The following is a 15,173-nucleotide window of genomic DNA, read 5'->3' on the forward strand; positions in this document are numbered from 1 at the left end:
GTCACCAGCAGTGTCACTACCCCTGACGGCATACAATCTAGTTGATGAACACAATTGACTACCAATCACCAAATCTCTGACCTTGATCCTTATCTTTTCTCCCAGGGGGTGAGCCATAGCTGGAGACTGCCCTTGTGCCGATGACCCTTCCCAATTCCTCTTATGTCTTAGAAGACAAGATGTGTGAGGGAAACAAGACCACCATGGCCAGCCCCCAGTTAATGCCCCTGGTTGTGGTCCTCAGCAGCATCTCCCTGTTCACAGTGGCACTCAACCTGCTGGTGCTGTATGCTGTACGGAGTGAGCGGAAGCTGCACACTGTGGGAAACCTGTACATCGTGAGCCTCTCTGTGGCAGACCTGATTGTGGGCGCCGTGGTTATGCCCATGAACATCCTGTACCTCGTCATGACTAAGTGGTCCCTGGGTCGCCCTCTCTGCCTCTTTTGGCTTTCCATGGACTATGTGGCTAGCACGGCATCCATTTTCAGTGTCTTCATCTTATGCATTGATCGGTACCGCTCTGTTCAGCAGCCCCTCAGGTACCTGAAGTATCGCACCAAGACCCGAGCATCGGCCACCATCTTGGGAGCCTGGTTTCTTTCCTTTCTATGGGTCATTCCTATCCTAGGTTGGCATCACTTCATGTCGAATACCTCGAGGCACCGGGACGAAAAGTGTGAGACAGACTTTTACGACGTCACCTGGTTCAAGATCATGACTGCCATCATCAACTTCTATCTGCCCACATTACTCATGCTCTGGTTCTATTTCAAGATCTACAAGGCTGTGCGACGACACTGTCAGCACCGGGAGCTTATCAATGGATCCCTTCCTACCTTCTCAGAAATTAAACAGAAGCCAGAGAATTCCAAGGCGGGCCCCAAAAAATCAGAGAAGGAGTCTCCCTGGGAGGCTCTGAAAAGGGAGTCCAAAGATGCCAGTGGTGGACCTATTTTTAAGCCATCATCCCAGGATACCAAGGAGAAGAAGTCTCCAGATTCCTTGAGCCAAGAGGAGGATGGAGAAGCAGCCAAACTCCCCTGCTTTCCACTTGACCTTGTGGAGACACAGACTTCGGCAAAGGGAGATGGCAGGGGCTGTGAAGCCGTGGATGAGAGCCAGAGCCAGCTCAAGACAGAGGGACAAAGCCTAAACACCCGTCGGGTCAGTGAAATATCAGTGGATCACACGTTAGTTGAGAGCCAGTCCATCGGCCGCATGACAGACTCAGATACCAGCACAGAACCAGCACTGGGCAGAGACAAATTGAGAAGTGGGTCCAACCCAGGCCTGGACTACATCAAGTTCACGTGGAAGAGGCTTCGCTCCCATTCAAGACAGTACATTTCTGGTTTGCACGTGAACCGGGAACGGAAAGCTGCCAAACAGTTGGGTTTCATCATGGCAGCCTTCATCCTTTGCTGGATTCCCTACTTCATCTTCTTCATGGTCATTGCCTTCTGCAAGAGCTGCTGCAATGAACACGTGCACATGTTCACCATCTGGCTGGGCTATATCAACTCCACTCTGAACCCCCTCATCTATCCCTTGTGCAATGAGAACTTCAAGAAGACATTCAAGAAAATTCTGCGTATTCGCTCCTAAGGGAGGCACTGAAAGGTTTTGACAAAATGATACTTGATGTCCAAGAAGGAGGTGGAGGAGGAAAGCCTGGCATTGCCACGCACCTGAGCTTTCTGGAAAGGAGTTGAAAGCACAGTCTTAGGGGCTGCATTGTGTGGAAAAGTTCTCAGGTACTGTGGGAAGAACGGCAGGTGGTCGTGGTCAGTGCAAAGATTGGAGTAGAAAGCAGAGTATTTGTAAGAGAACAAGACCTGGGTGGAGCTGTCCTGCTCTCATGGGGGAAAAGTGGGAGCCTCTGACTCTTACTGTAATTTGAGTTTTCAGACTGGAATTAATTGGCAACTGAAGGGACACTGGATAGAGATCCACTGGAGAGTTGGGACTTTTGCTACAACAGAGCTAGATATCTGTGCAAAGACATGCAAATAGCTGTTGCCCCCTTTCAGGGGTCACCTGGAGAGGCATGACAACGGTTCCCCTGTGGCTGCCACTTCTCAGAACACTTCTCTTCTGAGCCCCTTCTACAGTTTTCTCTAGAACCAAGGTCTGATCCATGCCGAAGATTCTGCCTTACTCTTTATCACTCATGCATGTCTTAGAGTTGATAGGAAGTTATGCAGTTTGCCTGTCCATTGTTTTCAACCCAAGGTTCCTTTTGGCTCTTACAAACATGGTGACAAAAAGCTGCCCTCAAAAGAAAGAGAAAGGAAATGTTCTCAAGAGTGTATTAAAAGCAAAACAAAAGAGTAGGAGCAAGAAAGCCATACTTCTTTAGGGATGGACCAGGATTACCTCATGGAAGTCCCATGATACCACAATAGAAGGGTGGCCTTATAGGTTCCAGTTCTCAGAGGAGCAAATGAGGTGAAATGAGGTGCCCAAGACCACATAGCTAGTTATATGAGAAAGTTAGAATGAAAAACCCTGGGGGGTTCCAGTTCATTGTAACACATTTTTTCCAAAAAAGCAAAAATGCATCCTGTTAAGTACACACACAGTATTCCCAAGAGTGGTGACAATTTCCAAAATAATATGTTGAAAAGAAGAACAGCTGACATGGAACACATCTGTGGCTGCAGATGACCCTTTGAAGGGACTGTGCATTTTTTATCTCTGTGAGTCCAAAAGTTATCATGTTCTTTTATACTTACATGTATTAACTAAAAATCAGCAAAGGTGTGAGAACATACAGTGAGTTATATTTGATGTTTATGTTGCAGTCTGGTTGTGATTTATGTTTTAAAACTTAATGTTAAAGTTTAATATGTGTAACAAATAGGGATGCCTGTGTCTTGTGTTCCTGTTTGCATGATCCATTAAAATGAAATGTTTTTACCTACCTAAATATGATGTTTGAAAGGATACTGTTATGTGACTGATTTATTTATTTCTACCTTTCTAAGTTTGTCGAACTGAGAAAATGTATTGAAATGCACTGTGGAATGTTATAAGACTTGCTAGGGGGTTTCTGGTCAACATTTGTGAATGTCTTTCAAAAAGGACTTATATTTTATAAAAAGCTTCATTCTCATTCTACTTTGCATCCTGGAATATTCTTCTTGCTCAGATCGTGGGAGCTTCAGAGACTTTGATCCTGGTTTCAGAAGTTGCAACAGGTCCACTTCCAGCTTATAAATCACTTGCCAGAAGACTCATGAGAGAGACAGATGAGATTGCCACCCAAGGCCCTCTGGAGCAGAGAACACATAAAAGGAACACTCCACATAGATAAGAGGCTAAGTGCCCATTATTTATGGTGAGGAACAATCCAGACAGCTAGTCGAAAGACATGCTGAGGAGCTTTGATTTTGGGTCAAAGAGACCTGGATTTCAGTCTGACAAGAACAAAAAAGGGTCAATAAATACATATGGGAAGAATCAAGAGAAACAATTTCCATGCATTATTGTTTGCAGTGTCTCTGGTGCTTGCATAGTGTTGGTATACAGAGGACATTCATATAAATTTTAAAAACACATTGAGCACATGCCAGGTGCCAGACTTTGTGCTTTACTGTACCTTTTACAATATCCTCCTGAGTAAGATTTCCTTGTTACATCAAAGGGAAACCTAAGTCCTTTCTACTTCTGTCTGAACATTGAATCAGTTTTTAAACTCATGAAAGGCATTGGACTAGGGCACAGAGATAACTCAGTCCAAACCTATTAGGAAAGAATCAATGGCTGAAGGATTGCACATGAAACCAGACTTTCTGCCTTAAATATTAAAATAAATACCTCCTAGGAGAAAGTTGTTACAGAGAACAACTTTTGTTGATTGTTACTGACAATTTTGCAAATTCAGAAACTCATTTCTGATTCTTTTCATGGACTTCAGCATGATCAACTTAAAGACAATTCTTTGACCAATTAGTCAAATTTATACTTTACCAAACATTGGCTACTTAAACAATATATATTTTATGTATTAGTCTGTTTTTCTTTACTGTAACATCTGAGACAGGCTACTTTATAAATGAAATCTTTTTATGGTGACTCAAACCTTTGGAGGTGCAAGATCCAGACAACATGGCATAAATTCTGGTGTAGATCTCCCTTGGCTGCATCACATTATGATGGGTGAAAAGGAGAAGCACAGAGTGAGGAAATTCCCTCTAGGATGCTACCATTGACCTCTGTTATGGTTTTCACTGTCTAGGAATGTCAGTTTAGAAATTAAAAACTTAGGGTAAAGAGTCATCCGATGTCCACTACTCCAAAAAGTTTTGTTGGGTGGCTAAGACTGGTGTGGCATATGTGGTTACAAAATGGCTGGAGATAGTTCCCAGAGAAGTGGGAATCACTGTATCTTGGACAGAAACTCCATAATGTGGGTATCCTAAGAACTCAAAGCCCAGCAGGGAAACAAACTTAACAAAGAACTAGCTTCAACCCAGGCTTATGTGTGCTCAATTAAGCAAAGCCTAGAAGGAAGGTATCAACTATATTTTCTGATAGTGTTATACTGGGGGCAGAGGCTTGGCACAAAGCTGAGGTAATCATGGAGACCCCCTCTTCACCCTGATTCTTGCCATCGTGCCAGAAATACTTCAGACATGTTGCTCAGAGTAACAGACATGAGTTTATTAGAAGGAATATGATAAAGGAAAAACGGACACTCTCAAGGGACAGAGTAGATCCTCTTAGGAGAAGGACAGTATGCTTCTCCGAACCTCCAGTTTTATTGGGGGTCCCATGGAAATTTCCAGAGAGTCCCACCTAGGTTCACCTCTTGATCCCCCCCCCAACACCTCTTTACTTTTGACAGCAGACTGACATGAGATTCTCAAGTCCCTGCTGCACAAGACAACTCTAGGTCACTTTGACCCATAATGACTGGTTCTAATTAGACCCGGTTCTTACAAATTTTAGGGTTAGGAGAAGTTTTCCTTATTTGCCTGAGTTCTGGGATCTTGTCTGTGTGGATGATTACCAAATCCTCTCCCTTCAGGATAACTTGTGTTCTCATTGGAATTTTGGATCTGCATGTCTCCTGCAGGTAACAGTTAGTTTGCTGAGGAATGTAACATATGTTGTCAACTTAGGCTAGTCAGGGCTGCAGGTGAATTCTTTTTTTAAGAGAAAGCACAGTGGGCTCAGTTTTAGAATTATTCCCTTAATTTCACAGTTCACATCTATCTGTTCTCTATCAATAAGAGGTCGCATTCCTACTGACTGTGTGTGTGTGTGTGTGTGTGTGTGTGTGTGTGTGTGTGTGTGTGTTTTGCTATGTTGCCCAGGCTGACCTCAAACTCCTGGGCCCAAGTGATCTTCCTGCCTCAGCCTTCGGAGTAGCTAGGATTACAGGCCACCACATCCAGCTCTGTCAAAACAAATGGATTACTGCCCTGGCCTAAAAGCCCTTTAACTGTTAGGCAAGATGCTTAAAATTTCCTGGCCTCTGTTTTTTCACATGTAAAATGTAGATAATAATAAAACATCAACCTTGGAGGACTAGAGATGTAAAACCCAGAAAACATGATAGATAATAACTAGTAGTCATTCTTATTATTGTGAGGCTATAGAAGGCCAGATTGAGAAATTAATAATATTCACAGTCCAATCTTCAACGTCTATCCGGTGCTTCACAGATAGTGTATACTCAAGAAAAAATTTAGAATGAAAAGACAGCGGTGTGCTCCGAAAATAATGACTGATTTCCGAAAAAAGTAGGTTGGTTATTGTCAACCTTCCGTGGCCTTTTACTATTAAAATTTTCATCTCCTTTGTCTTCACACCTGCCTCTCAAATGGTCCTGGTACTACTTGTTTGAGGCAGGCCATTGCCGCCTGTCCTAGAAGATGCCAGAGGGGATAATTCCTCTCATCCTATGATATCAAGAGAGGCCACGGATCTTTTATTTATTTTTTTCTTTTGTAAAAGGCTAACCAGCATATAGACATTCCCATTCCCAAAGCCCAGATAGAGTTCTCAACCAGGGACCTCGCCCACATCCTGACGCCCGCCTTCCCTGCGACTGAAGCTCCTCCCATCGAAGCAGGTGCTAGGGGCGCATTTCACTTAGCTGGTCCGGGGCGCATTTCACTTAGCTGGTCCAGGGCCCTATGCGCATGCGCCTAAGTCTCCCACCCGGTGGCTGGGGGCGGGGCCACGTACGTCATTCGGGCGCGCGCTGAGGGCGACGCTATGGTTGCCGGAAGTTGAGTGGCGGTAAGTAAGCAGCGGCTGCTGAGGGAGGAGTGGGTTCCTGCGGGGTTGGTTTTGGACTCCTGAAGAGAAGGGGGCGAGCTCGGAGGCAAGGCCGAAGGTCACTTCGCGTTTCAGAATCTTCCAGCGCCCACCTCAGGGCGGTCCTCCCACCTCCGGGGAGTTAACTGAGAACGCCTGTCGCCCCTCCTCTCCATCCACGTCCCCGCACACTGGTTCAGTCCGGGGTCTTCTGACTAGAAAACTTCTGCCTATTTCCCAAGTCAGTCCCCCTTCTGTCCTCTGGCAGGGAGTACTCAGAATCCCGTGTTAGAACACAGGGGCTGGGACATCTGGGTTCTCGTCCTGGCTTTGCTCAGATTTGCTCTGTGACTCTGGACATTTCTTCCCTTTCTGCCCTCCTCTGTGAGGTGGGAGCAATAATACATTATTTGTTAAATGAAGTTAAACTAAGTCTCCTAAACACTTTTTCTCTTTTTTTTTTCCTCCTTCCATCCCTTTTTCTTGAGATATAGGGGATGGAACCCAGGGTCTGGCTTGTGCTAGGCAAGTGCTCTACCACTGAGCCACATCCCTGGCCCTCTAAAGGCTTTTCTAAACTAAGGTTCTCGATTCCTTGGTTTGGTTCCGAAGTTACAAGCTAATGCTTAAGAGAAATCAGGTAAGGTAAATGCAGCGTAAGAAAATTTCTTTGTCAGAAATAAAGTCATATTTTTACTGAATTGAATTTTTATAAGCACCGTACTTAATGGAGAAATGAAACTAAGGCTAGGGTGCATTTGTGCATATATGTAATCTCCTTATTTTTTAGCACCACTGATATGCTTCTCCATTGTTTCAAAAAGTTTTGGCAACTAATTCAGTGTTTCTCAAAGCTGTGCATCTGTGCCCACGTGTATCTGTGACTATAGCTTGGGGCCTCTGTCTTAGGCTTCCTTTACCATTGGCTACTTGGATATTTTTCCATGACACCTTTGCTTACTGGTCTGTTTCTTCAGTGACAAAAACCTCAATACTTCTGGTTGCTTCCGTTTGGTCTTTCCAAGTTCTGACTCTTAAATGCTGAGCTAAAAGAAGTTATCTAGTAATCTTATCAGGTTTCTCCTTTAGGTTCTAGAAATCACCCTCACATTTAATAGCTCTATATGTCTTTGAAAGCTAAGAGTTTATCTTCCTGGTCTCTCCTTTCCTAGGCTAGCATATTTAATTTATTTACCCATAGTAAACTCCACAACGACAGAGGATTTTGTTTTACTTGTTGATTGACTGACTAAAACATTCCAGTGCTTGTTAGGTGCCAGACATTACTGTATACACTGAAGACAGAAATAGTTCTATTTCAGGGAGCCTGCTTTTTGATGGTGATAGCAGTGCTTGTCAATAAATATATATTTTTAAAAATATTTTTTAGTCATAGATGGACACAATACCTTTATTTTGTTTATGTATTTTTATGTAGTGCTGAGAATCAGACCCAGTTCTCCACACATGCCAAGCAAGTGCTCTGCCACTGAGCCACATCCCCAGCCCTATTTTGTGTTTTTATTTAGAGACAACTCACTGAGTTGCTTAGCGCTTTGTTTTTGCTGAGGCTGGCTTTGAACTTTCAATCCTTCTGTTTTAGCCTCACAAGCTGCTGGGATTACAAACGTGTGCCACTGTGTCCAGCAGTACATAATTTTTAAGGAGTGGTAGGTATTTCAGATCCTGATAACTGCTACAAAAAAGAAAACAGGGTAATGGGGTAGAAAGAAACTTAGAGGACACCAAGGGAGCTTTTTTATTTTTATTTATGTATTTTTTATTGAGGGATGTTTTTAAAACATCCTCCTAGACATCCAGCTGGACAGGTTTGAGTTTCTGAGGAGGTGACATTTGAGCTAACGTCTGAATGATGAAAAGGCCAGTCTTGTGAAAACTCATATTGCCATATTATTGTCCCTTATTCCTTAACTCTGCGCTCTAGTCTTATTAAATTGCTTGCCTCTAGTTCTCTGTTCCTGTAGTTCCTGTTGCCCAGAATGTCTCTACTCTTCCTTCCGTTTTTCTTGGTCAATTCCTATGTGCTTTCATGTGACATGATTTTGAAACCCTTTAAGGAACTGAGTACTGAGCTGTATTCCAGCACAGCCATGTAAAGTTGTTCTCAATCAACTTCCATTCTAGAGAATAAACATAAATGTTTATTGAGCATCTGCTGTGTGCCTGGCACTGAACTGCAAACTCGGAATGCAAAAATAAGTAAGATATGCATTCCTCTTGTCAAGGAGTTTACTTTTTAAAAACTATAGCATGGAGTTTATCATAGAGGTTTGGTGGAGGAGGTTTTGGCGTGTTTGTAAGTGAGGCTGAGACACCAGAAAGTTTGTATGAGGACTTACTGCTTTATCACATTCTAAAGAATAAGCAGGCAGTACCAGATGAAGAGGGGTGGGAGGTGGCATGAACCAAGGACTGTAAGTATACTTCATGGCCTATGAGTGGTTCATCAGAGGAGGCAGCATAGAGTTGTAGGATGAGAGGTGACTACAGAGATAAGTGGGAGCCACATCACGAGGGCCTTATGGGCAATAGCATGTGAACAGCACAGATTTTTGTGTCAGATGCCTGTATCCCAGTGCTAGCTTTGCCATTGAACTAGTTTTGTAACCTTGGATAGGTCACTTCCTTTCTAAGCTTTAGTTTCCTCATCTATGAAAAAGGAAAGAAGGAGATTTGGGGTGTTGCTCGATGGTAGAGCACTTGCCTAGCATGCACAAAGCCCTGGATTAGATCTGCAGCACTGCCAGGGGGTGGGGCAGTGGGAATTATAAAAATTATAAATTGAATGAGCTGGTATGCTATCCACCTAGTTCTAGTAGAAGATGGATGTTTAAAAAATAGCAGTTAATTTTGTCAGGCTAAGAAGTTTAGATGTCATTTTTTAAAATGTGGGAGTAGAGATCAGATTACTGAAAATGTAAACAAGAGTGTAATTCTCTCATCAATTTTAAATTACTCAGGCAGTAATGTGGTGGGTGCACTGCATATGGTAGGACCAGTAGGGGACTATCCAGGGCACATTGCAGCGGCCCAGGTCATCCACCTTCATCCACAGAAGTGAAGTCAAGTAATGGCTTCTCCTTTTATCTGTACTCTGATCTTCCCACCTTTGTCCAGCATCATGAGGGCCTGATTGTATAATCAAAGGAGAATAAATAGAAGTTTCTATGTCCATGGCGGACTGGGTAGCACCTGTTTCCTAGTCCAGCTCCAGAATGATCACCTTTGGGCTTTTCTCATACTTCTTCTGCATCATCCTTTGAACTCCTTTTGGTTTGTCAGTCTGTCTTCCAGCATGTGTAAGTCCTCTTCCTCAAGGAATCCTCCAGATAGGGCAGGAATTGCTTTCTTGGGAAAACCGTAGGCCCTGTCGGCTACATTGTAGACACATGCTCTTGATGCTGTCATCGGCCGGCCTAGCCCTTGACGCTCCCCATGTGTGCTCAGACAGCTCTCTTGCCAGTTTCCTAGTGTGTCTGTTTTTTCATTTCTCTCCTCCACCTCCAGCCTTGCTTTTTGCTTCCCTAAGTTGTAGCCCTTAGTCAAGGCTCTTTGATGTCCTCTTCTGTCCTTTCTCCAGCCTTTAATTCAAGTCAGTGAAAGCAAGGGTGCTTGTTCTGGGGCTTGTTTCAAATGTGTACTACCACCCCATCTCCTTTGCCTCAGGGACCTGGTTCTTGCATTTGTGAATTTTCTTTCCTGTTTACCATCTTCCCATTTATGTATTTTAGTTTTTATTTTACCTTGGAAAGAAACAACGTCCTCTCCCATTTACACCTGCCATTTTCCTAGCTGCATTTCTTGGAAGAGCGTTCTAGAATTGCCACCTCTGCTTCCTCAAATCATCATTTGCTGAAATCCTGCTTCTGTCTAACCACTCCATGAAAGCTACTCTCCCCAGAGTTACCAGAACTCCTGAGCACTTTTCTTTCTTATCTTCTGAGTTCTTGGCACATCCGTCATTGCTACTATTACCCTTGGTGTACCAGAACCAGTCCTACTTTTTATTGTCTCTGTTTCCCTCACAGTTTCCATTATGGACTCTTTTTTTCTCCTTTTGTCCCTTAAATGCCATTTTCTTCTAAGCTCTGCTCACTCCTCGGTTCTTATCCACAGCTTCGATGCTCATTTATGTGCCCATGACCCCTGCTCTGTATCTTGAGCCCAGTCTCTTCTGAGTGCTCTCCTCAGACTCAGCAAGTCCAAAACCAAGCTCATCATTTTTCCTGCAGACCTGCCATTCTGTCTTCATCCTCTAATCTTGCCCACTCCCCTTCTTCCGTGTAGTCTTTCAATACAGAACCCTGGGCAACATTTTGGACTCTTCCTCTTGTGCTGTTCTTCCTCCTCTCCCTTCCAGTTCAGGCAGGAGTCAGAGTTCTACCCATTCCACTTGTCCTGCCACCTTTTCTTCTCCATTTCCACCCTACTGCCTTCTTGTAGGCCCTCCTCACCCTGCCTGTATTTCTGTCCTATCTCCCAGCTGGGTGCCATGCTTTAGGAGTCTGGTTCTCACTGGTATTGCAGCATCCTTCTGAAATGCACATTTTTGCTGAAATACGGATCCATCACTTTTCTCATTTCATTTAAGTTCCATCTAGAGGTAGTTTTTGGGTTTTTTTTTTTTTTTTAATGTGGTTTCCAGCTGCTTTGCCACACATACCTCTCCTTCCTGCTATACAGGACTCATTCATATTTTCTCAAACATACTGTCCGGTTTTATTCATTCTTAGCTGCTTCTTCATCAAGTATTTGCTAGGCACCTAGGAGGTGCTAGGACTGAGTCAAATGCTGGGAAAACAATGAGGAAAGGGGAAAAATGAAGACCCAACATCATCTCTTTCTCATAGAGCTTTGATTATATTCGGGTAGACTGGTATTGAAAATGTGTAAGATAATTGCTTACGTGCCCTGAAGGTGAGGTACAGAGTGCTCTTGGAGGATCTGATATGGAATTGGCCTGTGTAGGAGATAAGGTAGTCAGGAAAGTCCTCCCTCAGAGGCATAGTTGAGCTGAGATATGAAGGAAGAAAAGAAACAGACTAGGTGATGGGCGTGAGGAAGAGGACAAGAATATTCCACGCCTATGCAGAGGCTGTGGGATGTTTCTGGAATTGAAGATGTGGAGCTGAGAGCTTCCTTTCTTCTACCTGTGGTCTTCCTCATCCACTGTCCTTGCCTGGAGCGGTTGCTGCTGTACATTCCCCTCTCCCATCAAGGAGGCATTGGAAGTTGTTTTATTTTGCTTTGTTTGGTGACAGTAACCAGAGGGCATCACTATGTTTATTGAGAGGGAACCGGCCCTGCTGGTTTGCAGTATGCAAATACAGGTCCATTGCTTTTCTACTGTTTGCAGTACGCAGGCTTGAAATAGAAAAGAATCGTCTCTCTGAACATGCCAGGAGGACCCTGTTGAGAATCCACTGCTAGGCTGCAGAGCCTTGGGCTCAAGGGTTTCTGTGGGAAGCCATCTAATGTTCTAATTTAGGTGTCCTTCCTTTCCCCTGCTCAGTATCTTGTACAGACAGCACATTATACTCTGTGGTACTTGTTTTATTTCCAAGTTGTTCTGTTGTCTTTCCAATTGTGTCTTGCCTTTAAAACTATTGCTTTTTAAAGGTAGGGGCCATAGCTTTTTTGCCATGGAATCCCGAATTATAGCACAGGGACCAGTAGATAATGTAAATGTTTACCAGAGGAATAACTAAATGGTAACTGTGACATCTTTGATGCAAGTTTTGATCATGTGAGCTTTGATTTTTTTTAATACCTCTTATGTGCTGGGAACATATGTTTCCTAATTGAATACTCACAGTAATTCTGCATGGTGGATAGCATCCCGGTGTGCAGATGAGGAGAAAGACTTCAAGAGAAGCCTCAGAAGTTAGATGACTCAGAGAACTTAAATAACAGCTAAAAAGTAACAGAGGGTAGGATTTGAATTTGGATCTCTGGGCTCTGGCCTGTGCCCTTCTCAGTCTAGCATTCTGCCTGTATTGTATCAGACTATATTGCTGTCCAGTTGTTTTCTTGAACTTAGATTTGAGGCCCTATATTTACCTCCCACTGTGGGGCGGGGGATGGAATCCAGCACATGCTAAGCAGGCTCTCTGCTGCCGAGCTGTACTCCTAGTGCTGTAATTTTTCATCTTGTTAAAATGGGGCTTTCACTCCAGCTGGTCAGAATTTTTTTTTTTTTTAATTCTGAATTTTAGTTATCTTTTGCATTGTCTAATTTTTTCTGCTTTGTATCCTGTGTGGAACTGGTACACAAACCTTCTATATCATCATCCAAATCAGTGGCAAAATGTAATTAGAATGCCCTATTGAATATACAGGTTGAGCATCCCTAATTCGAAATCTGAAATGATCTAAAGCAAAAGCTTTTTGAGTGCTGACAAAGTGGCACAGAGCAGCTTCCATACCTGACCTCTTGTGATGGGTTTCAATCAAAAGGCAGCCACACTAAAAATACTGTGCATGAGGTGCATATGAAACAAATGACTTTGTGTTTAGACTTGGGGGCCCATCCTCATTATCCTGCAGAGATCCCAAAATCTGAAAAAATCTGAAACTTCTGGACCCAAGCATTTTGGATAAAGGATACTCAAGTCTGTATTCATGGGTTTCCCTCAGTGTTAGTTCTTCCCACAGGGTTCAGCACACATGAAATGGTAATGTTAATGACTGTTGTTGTTGGTATATTAAATAGAAGTAAAGAGGACAGGACCAAAGGCCAAGCCAAAGATTTATCAATATTCACTCCTTTCTTATAATTATCAATTTGTTAAACAAACAGATCTTTCTGTAGGATTATTTTACCAGTTTTTAATCCTCTGATCTTATCTATGGGGGATTTCTGGAGCAATCTTGAGACATTTTTGAGGTTCATATAGCCTATGTCTATTATTCCTCACTGATGAAGGCAGAAATGCAGTTGTTCTGTTTTGACTTTTTTTTTTCTTTTAAAGAGAACCATATTAATCTCATGTGGTGACTCAGGGCTGCTTCATAAGGGTGTGCACTGTACAAGAGACCATGTGAAAGTGAGTGCCATTAATGTCATAGGCATCGGAGTATGTTTTTGCAATAACAATTTTCTGGCAGATAAGGATAAAATGGCTTGAGCCAGCCTGATCAATGTGTTACAATACTTCTCTAGCTAAAGGAAGTAAAATGTCTGGAGGGAGGGCTACCATTTTCTGGTTGTACTGAAGTTCTCTGGATTATATTGGGTCCACATGGTACCTTTCCTGTGAGCAAAATCTCTGTCCAGTGGTCTGTGGAACCTGCCCTTATTCAATATGACATTATAAAATCTGAAATCAGATATTTGCTAGGCCCAATCTTTCAGTACCTCTCCTATTTTTTATAATTCTTTGTTTAATTTGAAGGTTTTACTATGCACAAAGGAAAGAGGGAGCTCAGTCCTTGGGACTGTTCTTCTCATGACAGCCAGGACATTGCTCCATAGTTCTTGTTGCTTCTTGGTGTGGGTGTTTGTCTCCACCCTCTTTTCTTGATGAACTCAAGGATCTGGTTGTCCTTGGAGATGTTGAGCAGCTCTATGGCATAACACGCCCATGGAGCAAATCCACACACTTCTTGGATCCTGTACTGCCCTGAATGAGCTTGTGCTTTGAGGGTGGTGTGTTCGAGGGTTGTGTGTCTTGGCTTATTCACTGTCATAGGCATCAGGGGTGTTCACTTGTTCACTGTGTTGCTCTTGTTGAGACCACTGTTGGGGTAGTGGAGTAAGGCCTTGGGATTCTTCAAAGATCACAAGAAATGAAAACCACAGAAATAATCCTTCATATCAGTCAACTTTTAGGAAGTCACAAATTTTAGGTGTTTGTTGATGGAAGGGCCCCACAGGCGTTCAGGTGAATCTAGGTGTCTGTCCTTCATGCACAGAACTGATCGAAATGACTCCATGGGTTGGTGGATATAACAAAAAGAACTCAAAAGTAGGCATGCCACCCTCCTTCCTTTTGTTGCTCCTTTCCCTCCCTTGGGCCCACATTTTCTCAACTACCATTCACTTAGGGCTTGCCATCCTCCACAGCACTGGAACTGGCACTCAGTGCACCTTTCTCAAACACTGAGACTGCAGGTCACTGGTGAAGAGCCAGGTGAGGACCACAGAGGAAAGCAGTGCGGAAGTACCTGGATGTCTGTTCCCATGACTGACCTGTGGAGGAGCAGATGTCAGAACTGTAGGGCTAGAGGTGGCTCAGTGGGAGGCGAGGGCCTCTACCTGTCCTTCGTAGCAGCTGTTCTAATTGCCAGCGTGATTGCCTGTTACCACGGAAGTCACCTGACAGAGGCTTCTTATTTACAGCAATGAATCTCTTTTTATTAAAGTCACAAAGAAAACCACTTTGGGGTCTTGATGTCTTCTGGACACATTTATTTGGCTTAGGAACTTGCCCTCCTAGAAGAGGAAGCTCTTTAAACCTCTATCATTCACAGACTTGCACATGATTTCCAAAGCTTTGGAAGTTGCAGAGGTTTGTCTACAGAATGTGCATTGTTGCCCTGTGCAAAAGCACCTTCTCCCCACTCCTGGCCATTGTCCCTCCACTTTTTACACACAAGCAGCTGAGGACACTCTGTGTGTCAGCAGGACTTGGGGCATGTGGTTTGGTGCTTCTTTTAATGCTGCCTGAGCTCATGGCCCTTCAGCTGGGAAAATGAGGCTAGAAGCCTGCTCTCTCTGCTCCATTTGGGCCCAGAGAAGGTGCTTCAGGGCCAAATTGCCACTATTCTGGCACTTCTGCTAAGTGAATGCCCCCACGTGGTCCCAGAGAAATTGAACACAAGAGTGCTCCTGACCCCTGGAACTTGCTCCTTTGGCCTTCTCTTGAGGACCTGCTGTCA

The 15,173-nt window shown here is 43.6% G+C and overlaps 2 protein-coding genes across 5 annotated transcripts in view; both read left to right on the forward strand.

Annotated features, from left to right (window-relative positions):
* Hrh1 (histamine receptor H1) overlaps window positions 1–3,530 on the forward strand; it is a 94,638-nt gene extending 91,108 nt beyond the window's left edge. For both annotated transcript variants that reach the window (XM_027931928.2, XM_071605915.1), the window contains one exon: window positions 106–3,530. In XM_027931928.2, the coding sequence (XP_027787729.1) occupies window positions 141–1,607 (1,467 nt within the window). In that variant the 5' untranslated portion in view covers window positions 106–140 and the 3' untranslated portion in view covers window positions 1,608–3,530. The remainder of the gene's footprint in view (window positions 1–105) is intronic.
* Window positions 3,531–6,214: 2,684 nt separating this feature from the next.
* Window positions 6,215–15,173, forward strand: part of Atg7 (autophagy related 7) — a 242,774-nt gene continuing 233,815 nt past the window's right edge. For 2 of the 3 annotated variants that reach the window (XM_027931875.2, XM_027931879.2), the window contains exon 1: window positions 6,215–6,254. The gene's annotated coding sequence lies outside the window, so the exon portion shown is untranslated. Of the gene's footprint in view, window positions 6,255–6,795; window positions 6,913–15,173 lie in introns of those variants that run through there. The other variant, XM_027931878.2, reaches the window with a different exon arrangement.

This window comes from Marmota flaviventris, chromosome 20, assembly GCF_047511675.1.
Source record: "Marmota flaviventris isolate mMarFla1 chromosome 20, mMarFla1.hap1, whole genome shotgun sequence".
Classification (NCBI taxonomy): Eukaryota; Metazoa; Chordata; class Mammalia; order Rodentia; family Sciuridae; genus Marmota; species Marmota flaviventris.